This window comes from Leptonychotes weddellii, chromosome 10 (assembly GCF_054177405.1).
Source record: "Leptonychotes weddellii isolate Sample4059 chromosome 10, ASM5417740v2, whole genome shotgun sequence".
NCBI lineage: Eukaryota > Metazoa > Chordata > Mammalia > Carnivora > Phocidae > Leptonychotes > Leptonychotes weddellii.
The window spans coordinates 90,902,207-90,924,401 of NC_138378.1; the positions used below are offsets into that span (position 1 = coordinate 90,902,207).

The 22,195-nt window shown below is 38.5% G+C and overlaps 1 protein-coding gene and 1 non-coding gene across 2 annotated transcripts in view; both read left to right on the forward strand.

The window, feature by feature from the left end:
* The window catches only part of BUB1 (BUB1 mitotic checkpoint serine/threonine kinase), a 45,381-nt gene that overhangs the window by 17,593 nt on the left and 5,593 nt on the right, over window positions 1-22,195 (forward strand). Inside the window, exons 10-19 of the mRNA XM_031039114.2 lie at window positions 702-958; window positions 2,755-2,813; window positions 4,101-4,229; window positions 4,325-4,435; window positions 5,215-5,314; window positions 6,362-6,443; window positions 8,980-9,154; window positions 10,867-10,954; window positions 14,368-14,606; window positions 15,738-15,881. Coding sequence (XP_030894974.1) covers window positions 702-958; window positions 2,755-2,813; window positions 4,101-4,229; window positions 4,325-4,435; window positions 5,215-5,314; window positions 6,362-6,443; window positions 8,980-9,154; window positions 10,867-10,954; window positions 14,368-14,606; window positions 15,738-15,881 — 1,384 coding nt within the window. The remainder of the gene's footprint in view (window positions 1-701; window positions 959-2,754; window positions 2,814-4,100; window positions 4,230-4,324; window positions 4,436-5,214; window positions 5,315-6,361; window positions 6,444-8,979; window positions 9,155-10,866; window positions 10,955-14,367; window positions 14,607-15,737; window positions 15,882-22,195) is intronic.
* LOC115944274 (small nucleolar RNA SNORA29) lies at window positions 12,463-12,602 on the forward strand. The gene has a single exon (XR_004078842.1). It is a non-coding gene; the product is annotated as a small nucleolar RNA SNORA29 (small nucleolar RNA).

Sequence of the window (22,195 nt, forward strand, 5' to 3'; positions counted from 1 at the left end):
GGGCGCCTGGGTGGCTCAGTTGGTTAAGCGACTGCCTTCGGCTCAGGTCATGATCCTGGAGTCCCGGGATCGAGTCCCGCATCGGGCTCCCTGCTCGGCAGGGAGTCTGCTTCTCCCTCTGACCCTCCTCCCTCTCATGCTCTCTGTCTCTCATTCTCTCTGTCTCAAATAAATAAATAAAATCTTTAAAAAGAAAAAAGAAAAACAAAGGTTTTAGGTTAAGAGCTTGTTAACCTTCCCATGTCAGCTGTGTTTTGTGGCAGCTATTATTGCAATTTATATTCACATTTCCTATTCATTCAAGAGAAAATGGCAACCAGGTGTATTTTAATGGAAGGAATACCATTATGAGCATTTGATGCCATTGATTTTTTGGTCCTCTCTCAAAATTAAGAGAAATAAGATCTTAAATACTGATAAAACTGTAGGGGCTGGTTATTTCAGTGGTTAGGAGTATGAGCTGCCAGTTCTGTCTGTGGTTAAGAAGCTACAAAAGCATCCATCAGGTAAAGTGGTCTTCATTGTTGTTGGCTGTTTATTTCAGAATACCTGAAGGGGGGTGAGGATGCCTCAAGGGGAAAGGAAGCTACTGAAGAAGACAGATGCCTTTCTTTGAAAAGCTGTAGTACCTAATTAGTAATATTCTGGACTTAATTGGCTGTGGTATGTTTTTTTGTTTGTTTGTTTGCTTAACATGAAAGGTTAATCCAGCGTGTATGGGGCCAAGTGTATGCTCCCAGCAGGAACTGAGAACTCCGTCTCTTCTGGCCATCAATCATCAGACCTCAAAGAATATGGGAGAGAAACCCAGAGAGACAACTCCTGTTGTTCCTCCTATGGCAGATGCTGTCACTGCCGCTTTGGTGTCCCCGGCCATCAACCAGAGTGTATCTCCTCTTCCTTTGGCAGCCCAGCCAGGGACAGACTCCATGTTTACAGTGGTCAGAAAAGATGACAGGTAAGGCAAAAGTTGTCCTAGAGACGACAGTGACATGAATGGCATCGTCAGCTCCTTTACATGTTCTGCAGTGTCAAGAACAGTATGTAAAAGATGAAGGATTCTTCTTTTTAAAATAATTTTTAGATGGGCGTGTTGTTGAAAAACCAAGTTACCAAAATAGCCCCAAATCTTTCAGACTTATCTCTATTTTTCTTTTAGGGGATTTATTTCATTTCATACTTCTCCCTTGAATTAAAAATTTTCAGTATACTGAAATGCAACACTTTTTTTGTAACTGGAAAATATACAGCTATTGAACTGAAATTGCCTTTCTTGCTGGCTTTGACTGAACACATGGAGTGATTATTACCATCCAGACAGTTTCTTGACATGTGTTCTCATAATCCTCTGTCTTCATCAGGAGCAATTTGGGATTCAATATCCATTACACAATATGCCAAGATGGTATCTGTCTGCTGCTGTGGAGGTTTTTTTCCCCCAATTTTGAGGGGTTTTCCTAGATTTCAGAAACGAAAGTTAATGCTACAGTAACTTGCTTTGTTTAAATTTTTATCTTCGGTGACTTTGGCACGCTCTCTTTACATAGAGCAATTTTATTGATCCGTTAGAAAAAATGAGAGCTCTGGTGTAACTCGCACCCTCCCCTTGGGCTAAACTCCTTAGCATAGATTATGGTTCATGAGTACTGGTTCTTCTCAATATCCAAGATTAACTTTTACCAATGATTTCTCCTGAAAATAAGATTGAAAATGCTTTTTCACTCAGGTTAGGATAATAATTCAGACCCGTGTCCTGTGTCGTCCTGTGTGTATGTAAAAAAAGAACTGTTGTGTCATTGGGGGCTATGACTTCATTCGTTCTTCACTGCAATTATAAAATGATAAAAACAAGAGAGCAGTGACAGGCCCAAAGAGATGCTGAGTTTCCAACCGCCCCCAGAGATGGAGTCATGAGGGTGGAGGAGCCAGACACAGCTGTCCCTATAAAACCCTGAAACTCGTTAACCCAGTGAACATTTAGATCTCGGTCCGAAGCACCTCAGAGGGACCCTGACCCTGGCCCAGGCAAGGGACCAAATGGACCCCCTTGGTACTCTCACTAGCTGGGAAAGCTTACCATGGCAGAGAAAAGGTGCCTTTGTCTGGAATCTCAAAGAAAAACTCATGTTTTTAAGACAGTTGGGTGGGGATTTGTAAAATTAAGTGGTTGTACTTTTTACTTTACATCCTAACATGGTCCCTGCTGAGGGAATTCTAGTAATGTTAAATTGACAGATGAGGTCCACTGTCATGACTGGACTTAAAAAAAAAAACAACTATGATATAAATATCTTATGTGCCATTTTTAAAATTTCTTGATAACCCTTCAAGTCTGAAGAACCATGCTCTGTGGCTCTTGACTCATCAAACCAGAGGTGGCCCAAGCAGCTAAAACACACCAGTACTTCCCATAACATGACTGGCTAGCTGCATTGGGCACCCAGGCCTGGACCTGGGTGTGAGTCCTTGAGCCTGTGTAATAAGTGGGGTCACCTGACTTAGAGGCCATTATCCTGCCCTACCGCACATAGGAATGATCATCATGATGTTAAAATACAGGCCTGCTGCGTCAAGCCAACATGTAGTAGCTGGCCTTTACCTCAAAAGGAAATGAAAGAAAAAATAAAATGTTGTATTTACTTACACTATAGACCTAAGCACTTCCATCTGTATTTTAAGAATAGGCTTGTAATTGCTGACTGTTTTACTATTCATTTTGGAGAGTTAGTGTGTCTCAAGAGATTTCTCTTTCAGATGTGTGACTAAGAGTACTCATGAATTCAAGCCACAGAGTGGAGCCGAGATGAAAGAAGGTGATGTTTAATTATAAGTAATTTGTTTCTGACCTGCTTGCCCAGACTCCTGCAGGTCACTGAGAGATCTGTTTGGTGGCCATGGCTCATGAAGACTTGGGTGAACGTGGGTGTTTGCTTTTCTATTCTTAGAATTTAGGGGTTAGATAAGCCCCAGACCATCTCAAGTAAAGGTAGAAATCCACTTCCCGGTCACATCCTAGTAATTAGAATCCTTTGGAAACTTGATTTTTGAAACCTTTTTTATTAAATTTCTCAGCAGCTTTATCAAAAACAAGAGTCATCTTTAATGCATTATGAGGTAGGAAAGGGAATTAAAAGTTGAACTAGGAGTATTGTAGTTCTCTTAGGTACTACTTTGTTAGAGGCATTTGTGTTGAAGGTAAGTTTTATGAACAAAATAAGATACATCGAATATGCATTCACTCCCCCTGTGTGACTTTGGCACTCTCTCCAATGACAGTTTAGTGGGGAGCCAAGCTGCTTGAATCCACCAGCAACCCCTGCATTTAACCAATACTTCCTGCACGCTTGCTAGACGCCAGGCACCATTCGAGGCAGTTAGGGATGCAGTCAGGAACAGAAAGGACAAAACCCCCATCCGAGCAGAGAGGGAACGAAAGTGTTGGGGGTAAGGGGATTGAAGTTTCAGAGGTGACCAGGAAAGGTGCTCCCAAGGAAAGTGATATTTTGGATAAAGTCTCAAAGGCAGGAGGTGCCCATACAATTAGCTTGGACAACCTGTTTCAGGTGAAGGGAAGAGCAGCTGCAGAGCCCCGAGGGGACTATCCCTGATGGCTTCTTTAAGCACAGCAAAGAGGCCCAGGTGGCTAGAGTGAATTGGAGAAGGAGGAAGATGAGGTCTGAGTGAACAGGGCCCAGGTTTTGTGGGGCCTTGGATGCCATTGTCTGGATTCCAGCTGAGTAAGATGGAAAGCCAGTCTTAAGATTCATGGTGTGACTATTAACGTGTTTTTTGGGATATAGTGGAGTGAAGGGTGCTATTTATGACCACTTGCTAATTTGATAATGATCTTAGACTAAGCCACTTAATCTCTTTGAACTTTGATTTCCTTTTCCATAAGAGGATAATTCTACCTTAGCTACCTCATGGGACTATTATAAAAATAAGAATGAAAGTGATGCAAGCACTGTAATAACAGAAGTCCTTAGTGATAATTATCAGCAATAACAAAATGTTCTAATTGTAATTTTCTTAATTTGTGTGCCTTTTAAATTATTCTGATTCCTCTACTGGTAATGCATTTTGCCCCATTTCTTTTATAGGGTCTGAAACACATAAGGTTGTTAACACAGGTTCTTTTCACACGACTCCAAACACGTCGCTGGGAATGGTTCAGGCGACCCCATCCAGGGTGCAGCCGTCACCCACTGTGCACACAAAGGAAGCCCTAGGTAAAGCCTTTGGTTTGAATGTGTAGCATCTGGCAACAAATTAATGAAAGTGCTTTTGCAATCATGTTTACAGTGACTCTTTTTATTCTTCTAAGGTTTCATCATGAATATGTTTCAGGCTCCTACACTTCCTGATATTTCTGACGACAAAGATGAATGGCCATCTCTAGATCAAAATGAAGATGCGTTTGAGGCCCAGTTTCAAAGTAATCATTTATTTAAACACTACTAAGTGCAGGAATTGTGGGTGGTTGCTATAGGAAATATCAAGGATTATACAAGAAGTTGCCCTTCCCTTGGTTAGCTTGTCCCAGAAAGGTAGTGAAATAAAAAATACAACAGTGTTGGAAAAGGTACTCAGTATATGTCATAGATTTGTTTCTTAAAAATAAGTGCTACAGAAGGACAAAGTCCTGGTGAGTAAGGGATGGCCAGGAAAACCTGAACACTTGAGGTGTGACTTGAGCCTTGCCCAGTTGAGGAATGGCATGGGTGGAGTGTTAGAGCCCACATTTGTTTACAGTCTTGGGTTTTATGCTGGAAGCCAGAGAAATCATGATAAAGATAAATAGGATCATTAGACTCAGGAGGCCTTGGAATATAAAGTTAACAGGTTAATTTTTTCTTATAGGAAACGGGAAACAAGGCCACAGAGAGCTTTTTTCAGTGAGGTGACAAGACCAGTGTTTTAGGAGAATGATGAACACTGCGCTTTGCATGTGGCAGGAACTCAAGACCTAGAGGCTTAAGTGTTAAACCCTATGACCATGGTTAGGTCATTTCGTCACACTACAAAGTGACTTATTTGTGTGCCTTTTAAATTACTCTGATTTCTCTACTGGTAATGCATTTTGCATTTGAAAAATGTATCCGTTTTTTTCTGTAAGCTGTTATTTCATTTTCTTATTTGTAGGTGAAGTTTAGCATCAAGTATAGTGTTTTTTCCTAATACACTAATAAAATGCTACTTTCTACTCCAATGCAGAAAATGCAAGGTCTTCTGGGGCTTGGGGAGTCAATAAGATCATCTCTTCTTTGTCATCTGCTTTTCCTGTGTTCGAAGATGGAAACAAAGAAAATTACGGGTAAAGACACATTGAGTTATTGCTTTATCCCGTGTCCACCTGAAGAAACAGCCAGCCAGTTTTTCCTCCAGTGTTGGAGGAAAAGAGATACAGTGGGTCAGGGGAGATATTTGTTCTCCCAGTGACACGAAATGCTGCAGAGCTTCCTCTGGGACTCAAGGTGGGGAGACAATGTGGCCTGCTGACTAAATGGTCTGGGTCCCGGCACGAGCTCTGCTGCTGGGGAGGATTTTAACCACGTGACGGGAAGATTGTTGCTCAAGTTCTCCTCTAGACCTGCATTATTACACACAAGTTACAGGAAAGTGGACCTCCCATGGCAAAAGCATGTGTTGCCGGGAAAACAGTGTGGTTACAAATGATGAGAGAAATGAGGGATTCTATAAATTTGAAATTGCATTAGGTGTGAATGAGTTTACCAGTACAGGTATCTGTACAGGTCTGTTTATATTTGCAGGATTGCTACAGAAAAGGAAGTGACTTATATCGGGTCATGTTGCAGAGAGATGTTTTAAGCTGAAAGACGTTACATTAGGGAGCCAGATGTGGGAGTAGAGTGGGTAGCCCCAGGAATTTTCAGTTTACAGTTTAAACCATGGAAAGAGAGGTGTCACTGTGAATTAAAGAGTATCATGGTGTAGAAGAGATTCATATTGAAGTAGAAAGGAAACAGTCTGATCAGCTCTCAGAGGGAAATTCCATAGCTAAACCTAGTCCTAGAGATAAGAAATAAAATGTATGTCATCCATGGTATTCTATTGGCCATGGCCCTACCTCTTTTTTTATTCCTAAAATTTATAACTCAGTGTAGTAGAGATTTTATGTTTTTTCACCCTCTCTTAAGTTACTGTAAATTTATTTTTATATATATAGTCAAGGTAATTCCATTTGCACTCAGTTTTCCTACAACTACTGTAAAAGTAAGGAATGTTTATGTAAATGTTAATTAAATAGGATAAGTGAAGAATATTTCTAACAGTCTCACTTAAGTGGTAGTATTTCCTTTAGCATATTTTACAATTTATAATTTTACAAATCTTTCCTTAGATTACCACAGCCTAAAAATAAACCCGCAGGAGCCAGGACCTTTGGAGAACGCTCTATAAGCAGATTTCCTTCAAAACCCAATGTAAGTAAATCATTGCTTCATCCATGAAATGGGTCTTACAACTCGTTCCTCTTCATTTTACCAAGTGATATGCCAATCAAATGAGATAATATATATAAAACTGTGCTGAAAAATACAACGTTATATGGAGAGTGGGTTTTGGGGAACATTATTCTACAATTATTCAAGTACCTATTATGTATCACGCACTGTGATAGATGCAGAAGCTAAACAGTGATAGGATCCTGGCCCTCAAAGAGCCGTGGTGGGAGGAACGAGTGGGGGATATATTTTCCTAGACCCAAGAAGCAAGGCCTACAATGGAATGTTAGAAAACCCACCAAGTCTGAGTTAAAGTGGACTGGTCCGTCGTCAGTATAACTCAGCAGTTGGCGGACTCACAGCATTCTCCGTCATAGCAGCCGTTGTGTCCAGCCCATATGCATCTTCTACTCTAGCCCTGAGTGTTACCGTGTGGTGTGCTTTCTCTCCACTCACCCTGGCCTGGCCCTATGGCTGGGATGGTCAGAGAGTAGTGCTGCAGAGCTGAGCTAAAGCCTGGCGCCTAGCTTTAGTTCCACGGTGGATTCTTCTGAATAAATTACCATTCAGCTCTCTAATCCTTCTGATGAACTTCTTGACCTTCTCAAAAACTTCCAAATAGGGCGCCTGGGTGGCTCATTCGTTAAGCGTCTGCCTTCGGCTCAGGTCATGATCCCAGGATCCTGGGATCGAGTCCCACATCGGGCTCCCTGCTCGGCGGGAAGCCTGCTTCTCCCTCCCCCACTCCCCCTGCTTATGTTCCCTCTCTCGCTGTGTCTCTCTGTCAAATAAATAAATAAAATCTTTAAAAAAAAAAAAAAAAACTTCCAAATAATGGACTGGATTTCAGATACAGTGCATCAATTAATAGATGGATTTCACTCAACTATTCAACAAGAGACGTTTTGAACAAAAAAGCTATGATGAATTTTTTGCATCCTGTCCCTATGCACAAGCCAGTTGCTTTATCCTGCATCCACCCGAAGAAACAACCAGCCAGTTTTTCTTCCAGTGTTGGAAGAGATAGGGTGGATATGTAAAACCTGTGCTGCACTATATATAAAAACCATGGGTGGCATTTTATTGGCAACTGAAGGGTTTTGCCAAGCCTAATTCTGACTCAGCAGTTTCTGTCTTTGTGTACAGACTCTAAAACTTGACCACTGCATTTTTGGAGAAATAGCTAATTCTGGGGCTAAAGAAGGAAAATATAAGTGAGCCTAGAGCATCTTGTGGTGCCAGAAAGTAAGGAAGTGCTTTAAAAAAAAAAAAAGATGGCATAACAAACGAACTCAGGAGCCAAAGCTGAATAAGCCCATGGCCAAACCTGGCACAATTCGAGCAAGAAAATAAGTAGCATAAGGTAGTATTGGATCATAACCCAAGAAATAAAATAAATATCCTTATCGATATAAACAAATGGGAGAGAGGACAAAATAAACCTTCCTTACAGAAGAATTGCAGGTAATAAATGTGGAAGGAATGACTGATAATAGAAAATCGCCATTGGAACACCACAGTAATCATTGTTCTAGGTAAGCTCCACAGGGAATACTAAAATTAGCAAGTGAAACTTTAAGCAGAAACAGGACATTTGTATAGCCTTGCAGTATCTCCCCAGATGATTGTGGTTATTTTAACATCTGTCCACAAATTCTTTGATAACCTTCCCTCCAGGAGGTAGATCTTAGTTTACCTTTGAGTGTAGGCTAGACCATGACCTGCCTCTGACAAATTAAGGTCAGGAAAGGGAAAAATAGTTCCTTACAGAGGAGAAACCTGGCAGACACCACCTTCACCAAGTGATTGCTTAACCTTACCAGTAATAAGTTGTTTTGATATTGTGTATCCCCTAATGGTGCTTTACCCGATATTCTTCCCTGAAATCTGTAACTCCGGTCTATACATGAGAAAAGACCAAATTTAAACCCAAATGGGAGAGACATTCCACACAGCTTCTGACCAGTATTCAAAAATGTCCGTGTAAGAAGGACTGGGACAGACCAATCAACTGGCACAGGTCAGAGGAGACCCATCGAGATGTGACAACTAAATCACATGGCATCCTGGACTGGAGCCTGAAACAGAGAAGGGACATGAGTGGGGAAAGGATGAAATCCAAGTAGCATCTAGAGTTAGTAGGATTGTTTAGTTTTTATAAATGCACCAGGATTCTATAAGATGTTAACATCAGAGGGAGTTTGATGACATGCACATGGGAACTCTGTACAATCTTCGTAACTTGTCTATAAATCTAGACTTTTCAAATTAAAAAAAAAAGTAAAAATTGGAAAATAAAATGCGACCCTTGGATACAGTGTGCCTGCACTGGGGTATGTTAAAGATGAAGTGTCCCGCTTCTGGGGAGAGGAACAGAGAACCCAGGGGTGTTAGCCAGGGATGACATCTATTTCCTCTTTGATTCCTCAGTTTTTTGAATCTTAAGCAGTATCAATGAGTTAAATGACAAAACGGGGAGATTGTTGCTTTTTTTTCAGTTCAGCTTTTGTTGTAGGAAGTACCTCACGCCGAAGAGTTTTTGGATGACTCAACCATCTGGGGTGTCCGCTGCAACAGAACTCTGGCACCCAGTCCAAAAAGCCCAGGACACTTCACGGCTGCCGCACAGCTCGCGTCCACACCTTTCCACAGACCACCCGCGGATGCAGGTCCTGCTCTGGAGGATAAAGGTGTGTGTCACACCACTCGAGTGTCTTGTCTTCTGCTAACTCAGTTCTTTCAGGATTACAGTTTTCTTGGAAATTCTAAATGGAAGTTTAAAGATCATCCAGAGGAAACTTAAAATCCATTCACTGTATTGTTACCTATATGATTTCTTCTTTTGGCATACTGTTTTCTGAAAGTCTGTGCATTTTAGAAACTTAGAAACATAGATTAGAGGTAGAACAGGAGAAAAACCTATAGAAACACTTAAAGGCAGATATGCCAAGTCCAACCCATTTGTACAGGATATAGGTTGATGTTATGTTTACTACAAACAAAATGGCCAAGACAGACAGGTTAAGTTGCTTGAATGCTAAATATATAAATTTTATTACTTTAGAGTTGTAGCCAAGTACTACACTCAGGAAAATCATATTTTCTTATTTTTTTTAACGACTGACTTCAAGAGAATAATGGTAAAATGTGCAGATAGTTCTTATTTCCCCTAAACATAACACTCCTATATCAAAGATCTTTATCTGAATTAACCTTAACATATGACATTGTCATTAAGCCCAAATAATTAATTATTCCCTATTAAGTACCAACCTACAAAATATATTGACAGTAAAGGACCACTTTACCATTTTGATGAGTTTTTTACTAGCCAAACTCTGTCACTGCTGACACTTTTCATAAAAATAGTAATTGCTCCCCAAAGCAATGCAATGAAAGAACTGTCAAAGCATTTCACTCCCCCAGGTGGAAGCGTATTTTAATATGAAGTCTGAGCCCATAGACCTAAAAACTTTTAACTAAGGAGTAAAAAAAATTTTTTAGAGTACTAACCCAGTATATTACCTTTCTCTTCTGGATTTTTAAGGAGAGTTCAGTTGAAATTTGGACAATTGCCAGGTGCCATCACAAGCTTGCCACTTTAACAAAAAAATGTTAAAGTGTTTCCGTTTGGGAAAACGAGTTTATTCAGTTGGCGCCTTTCAGAGTCAATATCGGCTGTTTTTGGAGTATTTGCACTTTGGTTGGATAAATAGAAGCTAATGTTCTAGTTCTAAAAAGTATTAGCACCTGTTTGGTGATGCAATATCTGATAAAATTTAGTCCAGTGTAAGACTTGGGTATTTATAGTAGTGTGTGTGTGTGTGTGTGTGTGTGTGTGTGTGTGTGTAATATATACTTCACATCTGCCTATCTAGTTTGTCTTTCTGTAGATAGTTTTTATTTGTTTGTTTTTACTTAAAGGGAGTGATGGTAAGTATTGCCAGGTATCTTCCAGATGTAAACGCTCTAAATCAGTCGAATCAACTAAACACTAACTGACTAAATAAAGCAGTCAGATGGAAAGACACCCAAATCTCTGCCCTCTAGAAGCGTTGCAGTGTTTTACTCTTCATGTCCTTGTCCTCAGGTTCTCCTAAAGCAGGGTGTGCCCTCTGCCCGTACCAGAACCTCCATGGGCTGCTCAGACCTGCCACCCTTTGGACCTTTTTCTCTTGAAGGATTGGATGTGTAAAGTTGAAATGCTCACAAATATTAGTAGTAAAAAAAAAAATTTTTAGTGATGTTTTTTCCTATTTTAAAAATATTATGGAACATTTTACCATGGAACACCATTTTGAAATTATAATGAAAGTCAGTGTAAAAAGGAATTATGGACTTCATAACCACATGAAATCATATGCATGCATTATGTCTGTTTCTAATTTTCTACATATTTCAGAAAATGTGGTTGCAAAAGAGTGCACCCATGTGACTCTGGATTCTTGTGAAGAAAACATGGCAGAACCCTCAAAAGACAGAAAGTTCAGGTATTGTGAGATTTTATTGACTTGCAGGTATAAGCCAGAAGCTACTCTCTATAGATACACATACAGTGATAAGCCTAAACATTGGATCCATCAGGGCAGTGAGAGAAGCAGCTGGGGTAGCAGAGAGTATCTGTGGGAGTAGTTCCTGTGACTGACTTCTACTCATTTTGAGAGCAGAACTGCACTTACTCTTACCAGCCAAAGACCCTGACCTAGTGTAAAGACTATTGTAGAACTGAGCAAACACATATTTGTTTCCATATACCCATTCTAATTGAGAAAAGCAATCACTTTCTTTTAAGAGGAGGACAATAGAATGTTTAAGCCTCTTAGGTGTTGGTACAAAATGCATATGTAGCATACATGTGTGCTTTGCAGAAGTAAAATTCCACCCTATTTGAATAGTCTGGTAAATGTAACAGACACTGAAAGTAGCTGTAATCTTTTGAGTATTTTATTATATTCCATTGTAATGCTGATACTTTTTATGTACTATATCCTATAATTAGTCCTCACAGTAGATTTAGTTGTAGGAACTATTCTTTTCCACCATTACAGATGAGGAAACCAGGTCTAGAGAGTTAAAGAAATGACCTAAAGTCATACAACTTCTAATTTGTAGCATTGTAATTTCAACCCATATTTCAGAAGCCTTGCTCTCACCACTATGTTGTACTGCCTCTTGTCATTAAAACCTCTTCTTAAATTAAGACCCCAGTAAATAAATTGGATGAAAGACATGAGCAGAATTTACAAAAGAAAAAAAATGAATAAACATGGAGAAAATAACTTAACTCCTTAATAATAAAATCAATGCAGATGAGCAGATCTTGCCTTTTAATTTAAAATTCTGCCCAATAGGCACAGTCTATTACTGCCCACAAGGAATCTTCGACATGCAACTAAACTTTTGACCCACAAGACTGGCATAAGCCACACTTGGCATAAGATTAACATAGAAATATACAGGACAAAAATCATTGCCAAGGAAAGAACTATCCAAGACACTATCATCTTTGACCTGCATGAGACAAGTTATAAGGAAACACTTAGGACCAAGGTACAGAAGCTTCCCTAGCTTAGAAGCCTTATTTCCGTGGATGTCAGTGGTCCTTGCAACACTATAGATTTAGATTCCAGAGACCCCACAAGGAATAGGCCCATCACGAGAATCCTCGTACCTGAAGCCTGACACTGTGAATTCCCAGCATATATTTCTAATTCTCTCGGTCTAGAATACAGTTCCAGTCATGGCTTTTGTTTACCATAAGCAGTGGTGACAGTGATACTCAGTTAACTTTCAGTTTTCAGGGGATAGGAGCTAGAAAGTTAACCAAAACTCAAATTCTCATGGAGAAGGGAAAAGCGTTTTATTTATAATGTATGTACCCACAGTAATTTGGGTACTCAAGTTGCTAGTAACAATTTATGTAGGTTTGAAAGCAATTTTTTCTGTGTGCATGGATACCCCTAATATCTGTTTTGTTGTAATATCAAATATTGAAAATACTCCCATTTGACTACCACAGTTTCTCCCAATAATAGATTTTGGTGGCTATGCTTGTGGGATAAATTAAAATTGCCATGATCTGAAGAGGGAGGACCCTTTTGTGTCCTCCTCCTATATGAAATGGCTGAACAGAAAATTAATTAATTAAAACATTGGAAGTATTTTTAATATCTAAGAACCAGGGAATTATTCTATTCCAGCATACATCCACTGAATTAAATGGTAGGTAGTGATTAAAATCCATGATAGGGCCATGGCAGACACCACCTTCACCAAATGACCAAGGTTAATTTCACAAGTGACAGCTTATGGTAGTCATGCATTGAGAAGGGCACTTGACCTCTGGAACATTCTTCACAGTGTAATCATAAGGAAAATATCAAAGGAACCCAAACTGAGGGACACTCTATAAAATACCTGGCCGGTAGTCCCCAAAACTGACAAGGTCTTGGGGAGGTAGGAAACACGAAGAGACCATCACAGATGAGAAGGGGGTAAGGAGACATGACAGTTGAATACAATATGGTATCCATGATTAGATCTGGGAGCAAATAAAGGGCCCTTTGGGAGAACTGGTGAAATCCAGACGAAGTTTGGAGGTCAGGATAGCAAATGTTGACGTATTGGTTTTGACAGGAGCCACTGTCCCATGACATGGTAACGTTCGAGGAAGTTGGGTGAGGAGTGTGTGGGAATTTGCTATGATCTTTGTAACATTTCTTTAAATTATTCGAAACCTAGTTTCTTTTCAAAAAACTTCCTACTAGGAAAAATGCCTATCAAGAAGGAAGAATGCAGCCTGAAGTTGCATATACAGATTTATTTTTGTAACGATGCATACTTATACATGAGTTTGTGTGTATGTGGGCGTAAAGGTGGAGGAGAGTTTATGTGTGTGGAGATACCTACACAGTCAGGTCTTACTATTTGCCCTCATCCTTTTGTATAAAGTCACTGCAGTCTCTGAATTACCCAACACTGAACCATTGTTCCTAGTTAGGTTCCCGTGAGTTCACAACATTTTGTTTAAAGACACCTTATTTAATAAATAATTGTTGATTCATTGGTATTGAACTCAGGGCCAACAGCACTACAACTTATACCTGAACACGGCTTATCTAACACATATTTTCTCTGTAAGACACATCACAGCCTTCTTGCACTTAGGAACACTAGACAACACTTTAGCACTGCACTTGGGGGAACATTTTAAACAGCGAAATCATAAAAACACACAGAAAAACATGTTACTAAATGTACTGTGAAAGGATACTGGTTTACAGTGTGAGAGCTGACATGACAACGCAGAGCATTGCCTTATTCCACTTCTGGGAATGTGTATGTTGGGTGACTAAATGTTTTCACCATTCTGCACGTCTGCAAAAGTACCATGAAAATTGATTCGGGGCTTATGAATGAGTTTAGCACGTAGAATTCACAAATATGGGATCCGTGAATAATACAGATCAACCATATGTGTGTGTACAGAAAGATACTGGTGTTAGGTTTTGGATTATGACATTCTCTGTTTCAGTGCTATAAAAGAAGCCATTTTGGAATAGAGTTCAATATTCAGTCTTGATCCCCAGCTTGATGACATCTTGGGGAAATAAGCCCACCCCTCCCCATGTTTCCCACTAAAGAATATCCATCGCGTTCCCTCACCTATTTGTTGACTCTATTTCCATGTCTTTGATTTTATTTCTATGCATACTGTACTGGCTGTGTATTTGCATATATTTGTCTGAAGAAAATGCTGTAATCAACTCTTTGTAAAGGAGTTTTGAAATGTCTTTCGTAGAATGAAAAGGGAACTGTTTTGTGGTACTTTTATGTGATCAAATCCAATAGACCTGTAATCATGTGTTTTGTTTCCTGTTGTCTATTCCTTTAACACATCCAGTCCAATTCAAGAGAAAACCCCAGAGCTGGCGTTCCCAGCAGACGTATCTTCGGCATCCTTGCTCCATGGGAGCCAACCTGCTGCAGGTGGTGTGCTGACCAGTGAAGTAGCGCAGAGCCTCAAGGCTTGTAAACTCACAGACACTAACTTCACCATTGCGGAAGATCCACCAGACGCCAGTGCTGGGCGCCGAGCAGAATGGATGCAGACTAGTTCACTTGAGAATGTCGATGCTTCAAGTATGAACAGATGTTCAGTCTTAATTGTGTCCCCGAATAAGGACAATAGCCTGGTAAAAGCTGTTCCATGAAAGCTCAAAGAGCAGGGACTTGAATGTCTTTGAGTAGAACACAAATTCAGACAAAACTTGCAAACTGGATCACAGTGGGGTATAACAGTAGCACACTTGAAGGGCAAATTAATTCGTTTTAATTTTAGAAGGTATCAAAATCACTACTGTTGCAGGAGGGAGTTAGAACTGGAGGGCCTACTGTGGCAGGCATTGAATTTAAGACTGGTATCCCCATTTTACAGCCAAATAAACAGGCTCAGAGCTTACCTCCTTTCCCCTGGTTACACAAAAACAGTCTTGGATAGTGTTGCATTGTGGTTAAGAATACAGACTGTGAAGACTGACTAGGTTCTAATCTTAGCTCCACTTTTAGGCAGTCACATGATCTTGGTTGGCCAAGATCATTTCAGTTCTCTGTGGCTCTCTTTCCTTCTGTATAAAGTGGGGGTGATGGTCCTACTGCAGAGTCTTCTTATAAGGACCAAGTGAAGTACTAAACAAAGTACTCAGAATAGGGTCCTACATACACTTAGCACTAAGTAAATGTTAATCATGCTGGATTAGTCTTTGATAACTACCACTAAAAGAATTTTTATAGCATGCTAAATTGAACAGAAACTTTATTCTTCCGTTTAGAAATGATATCTTTTTTGTGAACCCAAAGTACATCTCATGCATGCAAACTGCTCATAGATAATATAAGTATTGAAAGTCATTGTATTTTGTGGGAAATGTTAGAAGTAACTGATATCCAGGTCGGCCTTTAAGACATAATTATGTTAAAGGCAGAATCTAGCAGTTCCAGGCAAGTGGAACAGGTGCTTTTGGAGTTCATTTCCTTTGTCACAACTAAATATTGATCTAAATTTGTTGATCTAAAATAACAATGAGCTATGCAGAACTAGCCATTTTGATTTTTCCAAATGGTTATTATTTGAATCATTGCTCTATTTCCTTTAAAGATAAGGCTTTTGATAGCTTATTTAATGAATGTCTCCACTTGTTTTATCTGTAGTTTCTTTGGGAAAATTCTTGGGCACTGAATTCATTTCCTTTATTTGTTCCCATTCCTTTTAAGACTTGACTGTTGAGAATCCATGGGATGAAACGTTGATTCTCACACTTTTATCTGGGCTTTCTAAACCAGTGAGATCCTATCCAAATACTTATGAATGGCAGTGTAAACTTCCAGCCATCAAGCCCAAGACTGAATTTCAACTGGGTAAGGACTATATGGGTAATAAAACTTTAAATTCTTCTATATGGGAAGTCAATGGTAACTCGTGCGTGTGATTCTCCTTCCGGTACCACCCCTGTGCCCCACCCCCACCACAAGTAAAGAGTCATAGATTATCTATAGTACTAAGCTGAGAACATTTTGTTAAGCCATGACTGTCAGATTTTGATTGCTGTTGAAACTGTCACTTATAGAGAGTAATTTGGCAATACCTGTCAAAGTAAAAAATGCATATACTTTTAGACATCCACTTCTAAGAATTTCCTGCAGATATGCTTGCATCCATTCAAAATGACATATGTGCATGTAAAAACAGTAGATTGGAAACAACATAGGTGGCTATGGGGACTGCTTAAATAAATTATGGGACATCTCTATAGAAAATATAGCTTGCTCTGTACTGATAGGTAACGATGTCCAAAACATGCCATTAAGGGCAGACTAATATTATATGCTGCCTTTTCTCAAAAAGGGGGAAGATAACATATGTTCATATTCATGCTATTTCTAGAGAACCCTTGAAGCATACTCAAAACTAAAAAATGGTTAACAGGGTGGATGTGAATAACAGTGGGAGCAAGACTTCTCACAAGATGCTTTACACACACACATGCACACGCACACACACACAGAGCTTCCCCTATTGACATCTTGCTTTAGTGTGGTACATTTGTTGAAATTGATGAGCCAATATTAATACATTATTATTGACTAAAGTCCATAGTTTACATTCAGGTTCGTTCTTCGTGTTGTATGGTCTCTGGGGTTTGACAAATGTATAATGACCTGTATCCATCATTACAGTATCATAAAGAATAGTTTCACTGCCCCCAAAATCCCCTGTTTTCCATCTATTCATCACGTCTACCCTCTACCTAAAACCCTGACAAGCACTAATCTTTTTACTACTGTCTCCATAGTTTTGCCTTTTCCAGAATGTCATATAGTTGTAACCATACCGCATGCAAGCTTTTTCAGATTGGCTTCTTTCACTTAGCAATTTGCATTTAAGATTCCTCCATGTCTTTTCATGACTTGAAAGCTCTGTCTTTACAATCGCTGAGTAATAGTCCATTGTGCAAATGTGCCACAGTTTATTTATCTGTTCACCTATTGAAGGACATCTTGGTCGCTTCCAAGTTTTGGCAATTATGAATAAAGCTGCTGTAAAACTCCTATGCCGTTTTTGTGTGGACAGAAGTTTTCAGTTCATTTGGATAAATACCAAGGCCTTGTGATTGCTGGAACATGTGAGCGTATGTTTACTTCTGTAAGAAACCACCAAACTGCCTTCAAACAGAGTTCGTACCATTTTGTATTCCCACCAGCAATGATGACAGCTCTGTTACTCTATAGCCTCACCATCATTTGGCGTTGTCAGTAGTTTGGGTTTTGGCCACTCTAATAGATGCGTAATGGTATTTCATTATGGTTTTTCATTTGTAATTCCCTAATTACATATGTACATTTTTTCATATGTTTATTTGCCATCTGTATATCTTTTAGGGTGAGGTATATATCCAGATCTTTTGCCCATTTTTTTAAAAATCAGGTTGATCGTTTTTTTAGTTCTTTCTTTCTGAGTTTTCCCCCCCATTTTCTTAATTGAGTTTCAAGAGTTTGTTATGTATGTTGGATAACTTTTATCACTTAAGTGTTTCACAAAGATATTCACTCAATCTTTGGCTTGTCTTTTCATTCTGTCAACTGTGTCTTTTGCAGAGAAGTTTTTAAATTTTGTCCAGTTTATCATTTTATTTCTTTCATGGATCATGCTTTTGGTGTTGTGTCTAAGAGGTCATCGGCACCCAAGGTCACCTAGCTATTCTCCTGTTACCTTCTAGGGATATTATAGTTTTATGTTTTACATTGATGTGTATGATCCATTTTGAGTTAACTTTTATGAAAGGTGTAAGTTCGGTGTTTAGATTCATTTTTGCATGTTGATGTCCAGTTCCATCAGCATTTATTGAAAAGTCTATCCTTTCTTAATTGAATTGTCTTTGCTCCTTTGTCAATGATCATTTAACAGTATATTTGCTTGGCTCCATTTCTGGGCTCTCTCTTCCGTTCCATTGACCTATTTATCTATATCACACTGTTCTGATTATAGTAGCTTTTATAGTAAGTCTTGATGTTGTGTAATGCCAGTCCTCCAACTTGTTCTTCAATATTGTGTTGGCTGTCTGGGCCTTTTGCCTTTCCACATAAACTTTAAAATCGATTTGTCAATAGCCACAAAATAACTTGCAGGGATTTTGATTAGAATTTCTTTGAATCTATAGATCAAGTTGGGAAAAAATGACATCTTGACAGTATCATGTCGTCCTATCCATGTACATGGCATATCTCTATTTAGATCTTCTTTGATTTTTTTAAATCAAAGTTTTATAGAGTTCCTTATATAGATCTTCTGCATATCTTGTTAGATTTATGCCTAAGTTATTTCATTTTGGAGGATGCTAATGTAAGTGGTATTGTGTTTTTTTTAATTTCAAATTCCACTTACAAATTTCTGGTACATAGGAAAGCAGTTGACTTATATATTGACCTTGTATATCCTGCAACCTTGCTATAATCATGTATTAGTTACAGGAGGGTTTTTTGTTGTTGATTTTTTGGCATTTTCTGACTAGACAATGCTGTCATCTATGTACAAGGACTGTTTCATTTCTTCCTTCCCAAGCTGTATACATTTTATTTCATTTTCTTGTTTTATCGCATTAGCTAGGACTTCTAGTACAATGTTGAGTAGGAGTGGTGACAGGAGAAATTCTTGCCTTGTTCCTGATCTTAGTGAGAAAGCATTTATCTAGTTTCTCACCATTAAGTATGTTAGCTGTAGGTTTTTTGTAGATGTCTTTTGTCAAGTTGAGAAAGTTGCCCTCTATTTCTAGTTTGCAGAAAGTTGCTATTATGAATGGGTGTTGGATTTTATCAAATACTTTTTCTATTTTTATGATAAGATCATGTGATTTTTCTTTTTACTCTGTTCATGTGATAGATTCATTAATTGATTTTTGAATGTTGAACCAGCCTTGCATACCTGGGTTAAATCCCACTTGGTCATGGTAAATAATTCTTTTTATACTTGTTTTGGATTTGATTTGCTAATATTTTGTTGAGGATTTTTACATCTATGTTAATAAGAGATACTGCTCTATAGTTTTCTTATAGTGTATCTCTCTGGTTTTGATATTCAGCTAATGCTGGCCTCATAGAAGGGATTAGGAAGTATTCATTCTGCTTCTTTCCTCTGAAAGAGTTTGTGGAGAATTGGTATAATTTCTTCCTTAAATATTTGGTAGAATTCACCAGTGGAAATCATCTGGTCCTGGTGCTTTCTGTTTAGGAAAGCTATTAATTATTGATTCAATTTCTTATCTCATACTCCTGTGTGAGTTTTGGTAGAGTATGTCTTTCAAGGAATTGGTCCATTTCATCTAGGTTATCAAATTTGTGGGCACAGAGTTGTTCATAGTATTCCCTTATTATCCCTTTAATTCATGGGATCTATACTGATGTTCTCTCTTTAATTTCTGATATTAGTATTTTGTGTCCTTTCCCTTTTTTTCTTAGGTAGCCTGGTAGGGGCTTATGGGTTTTTATTGACCTTTTCAAAGATTCAGCTTTTTGTTTCATTGATGTTCTATTTTCAATTTCATTGATATCTGCTCTATTATTATTTTTGTATCTAAATTATGCAATTTTTTTCTTTTTTTGTCTTAATTAGGCAGGCAATTTTTTCTTGTTTTTTTTTTGTTTGTTTGTTTTGCCTGCTCTGATTACTTTTTTCTTCTGCTTTGGATTTAATTTTTCCTTTTTTTTCTAGTTTTCTAAGGTGGAAACTAAAATTCTTGATTTTAGATCTTCTTTTCTAACATATGCATTTAATCCTATAAATTTACCTCTAAGCACTGCTTTTGCTGTACCCCACAATTTTGATAAATTGTGTTTTCATTTTCTTTTAGTTCAAAATATTTTTAAATTTCTTTTAAGATTTCTTCTTTGATTAATGTGTTATTTTAATATGTGTTGTTTAATTTCCAAGTGTTTGGGGGCTTTCCAGCTATCTTTCTGTTATTGATTACTAGTTTAATTCCATTGTGGTTGGAGTACATACTTTGTATGATTTCTTTGTTTGTTTGGTTGGTTTTTTAATTTGATAAAGATGTGTTTTTTTGTTTTGTTTTGTTTTGTTTTTTTTATGGCCCAGAATGGTCTGTTTTGGTGAATGTTCTATGTGAGCTTGAAAAGAATGTATTGTCTGCTGTTGTTAGATGAAGTATTCCATAAATGTTAATTCGATCCAGTTGATTCGTGCTGTTGTTCAAGTCAATCATGCCCTTACTGATTTTTTGCCTGTTGGGTCTGTCAATTACTGATAGAGAGGTGTAGCAATCTCCAACTAGAATGGTGAATTCATCTGTTCTCCTTGCAGTTCTATCAATTTTTGCCTCACTATTTTGATGCTCTGTTGTTAGGCACATACGCGTTACGGATTGTTATGTCTTTTTGGAAAATTGATCTTTTATCGTTACCTAATGCCCGTTTTTATGCCTGATAATTTTCATTGCTCTGACATCTGCTCTCTCTGAAATTAGTATAGCTACTCCAGCTTTCTGTTTATTAATGTTAGCATGCATGGTGTATCTGTCTCCATCCCTTTACTTTTAATCTATGTCTTTATATTTAAGGTGTTTTTCTCAAAGACAACGTATAGCTGGGTCTTGTATTTTATCTACTGCGATTGTTTCTGTTTTCATTGGTTTTTTTTTTTTTAAGTTTTTTTTTTTAAGATTTGATTTATTTATTTGAGAGAGTGCACACGAGCGAGCCAGGGAAGACACAGAGGGAGGGGAAGCAGACTCCCTGCTGAGCAGGGAGCCCGATGTGCGGCTTGATCCCAGGACCCTGGGATCATGACCTGAGCCGAAGGCAGACGCTTAACCGACTGAGCCACCCAGGCGCCCCTTCATTGGTATATTAAGTCTACTGATATCTAGAAAGATTACTGATAGAGCTGGATTAGTATCTACTATATTTGTTACTGTTTTCTATTCATTGCCTTTGTTCTTTGTTTCCTTTTTTGTCTTCTCTGTCTTCTCTGGTGTTAATTGGGTATTTCTGTGATTTCATTTTCTCTATTAGCATATCGGTTATACTTCATTTTTTACTGTTTTTAGTAGTTGCCCTAGAGTTTGCAGTATACATTTAGAAGTAATCCAAGTCCACCTTCAAAGAACACTATAACACTTCACAGGTAATGCCAGGTACCTTATAAGAGAATGTTACTAATTAATTCTTCCCTCCTATCCCTTATAACAGCACTGTCAGGTATTTCACTTATCCTAAACTGTACTTACTGAATACATTGTAGCAATTATTACTTTGAATAGTTATCTGTTAGGTCATCTAAGAATAAGAAAAATAAAAGATTTTATTTTATCTTCATTTATTCCTTTTTCCTGCAATCTTCTGATCTGAGTTTCTGGACTATCTCCTCATCCTTCTCTCTGCAGAACTTCTTTTAACATTTCTTGCAAGTCAGGCTTACTGGTGACAGATTCCCTTAATCTTTGTGTAAGCAAGTCTTTATTTCTTCACTTTTGAAGGGATAATTTCACTGTATACCAAATTTTTGATTGGTCATTTTTCCTTTTAACACTTACTCCACTCTCTTCTTGTTTGTGTGGTTTCCAGAGAAGTCAATGTAATTCTTCTCCTTGCTTCCCTATAGGCAGGGTAGTTTTATTCCACTGGCTTCTTTGAATATTTTTTTCTGGTCTGATTTTCTGCAGTTTGAATACAACTTGCCTGGGTGTAGAGTTTTGGCTATTTTTCCTGCCTTGTGTTCTCTGAGATTCCTAGATCCTTGATTTAGCGTCTGTCATTAATTTTAGAAATTTCTCAACTATTATTGCTCTAAATATTTTTTCTGTTCCTTTCTCGTTTTCTTCTGCCTTCTAATATTCCCATTACACATGTGTTGCACCTACTGTAATTGTCCCACAACTCTTTTTTTTTTTTTTAAGATTTTATTTATTTATTTGAGAGAGAGAGAATGAGAGACAGAGAGCATGAGAGGGAGGAGGGTCAAAGGGAGAAGCAGACTCCCTGCCGAGCAGGGAGCCCAATGCGGGCCTCGATCCCGGGACTCCAGGATCATGACCTGAGCCGAAGGCAGTCGCTTAACCAACTGAGCCACCCAGGCGCCCCTGTCCCACAAGTCTTGAATGTTCTTTTCTATCTTTTTAAATTTTTTTTCTCTTTGCAGATCAGTTTTGGAAGTTTCTGTT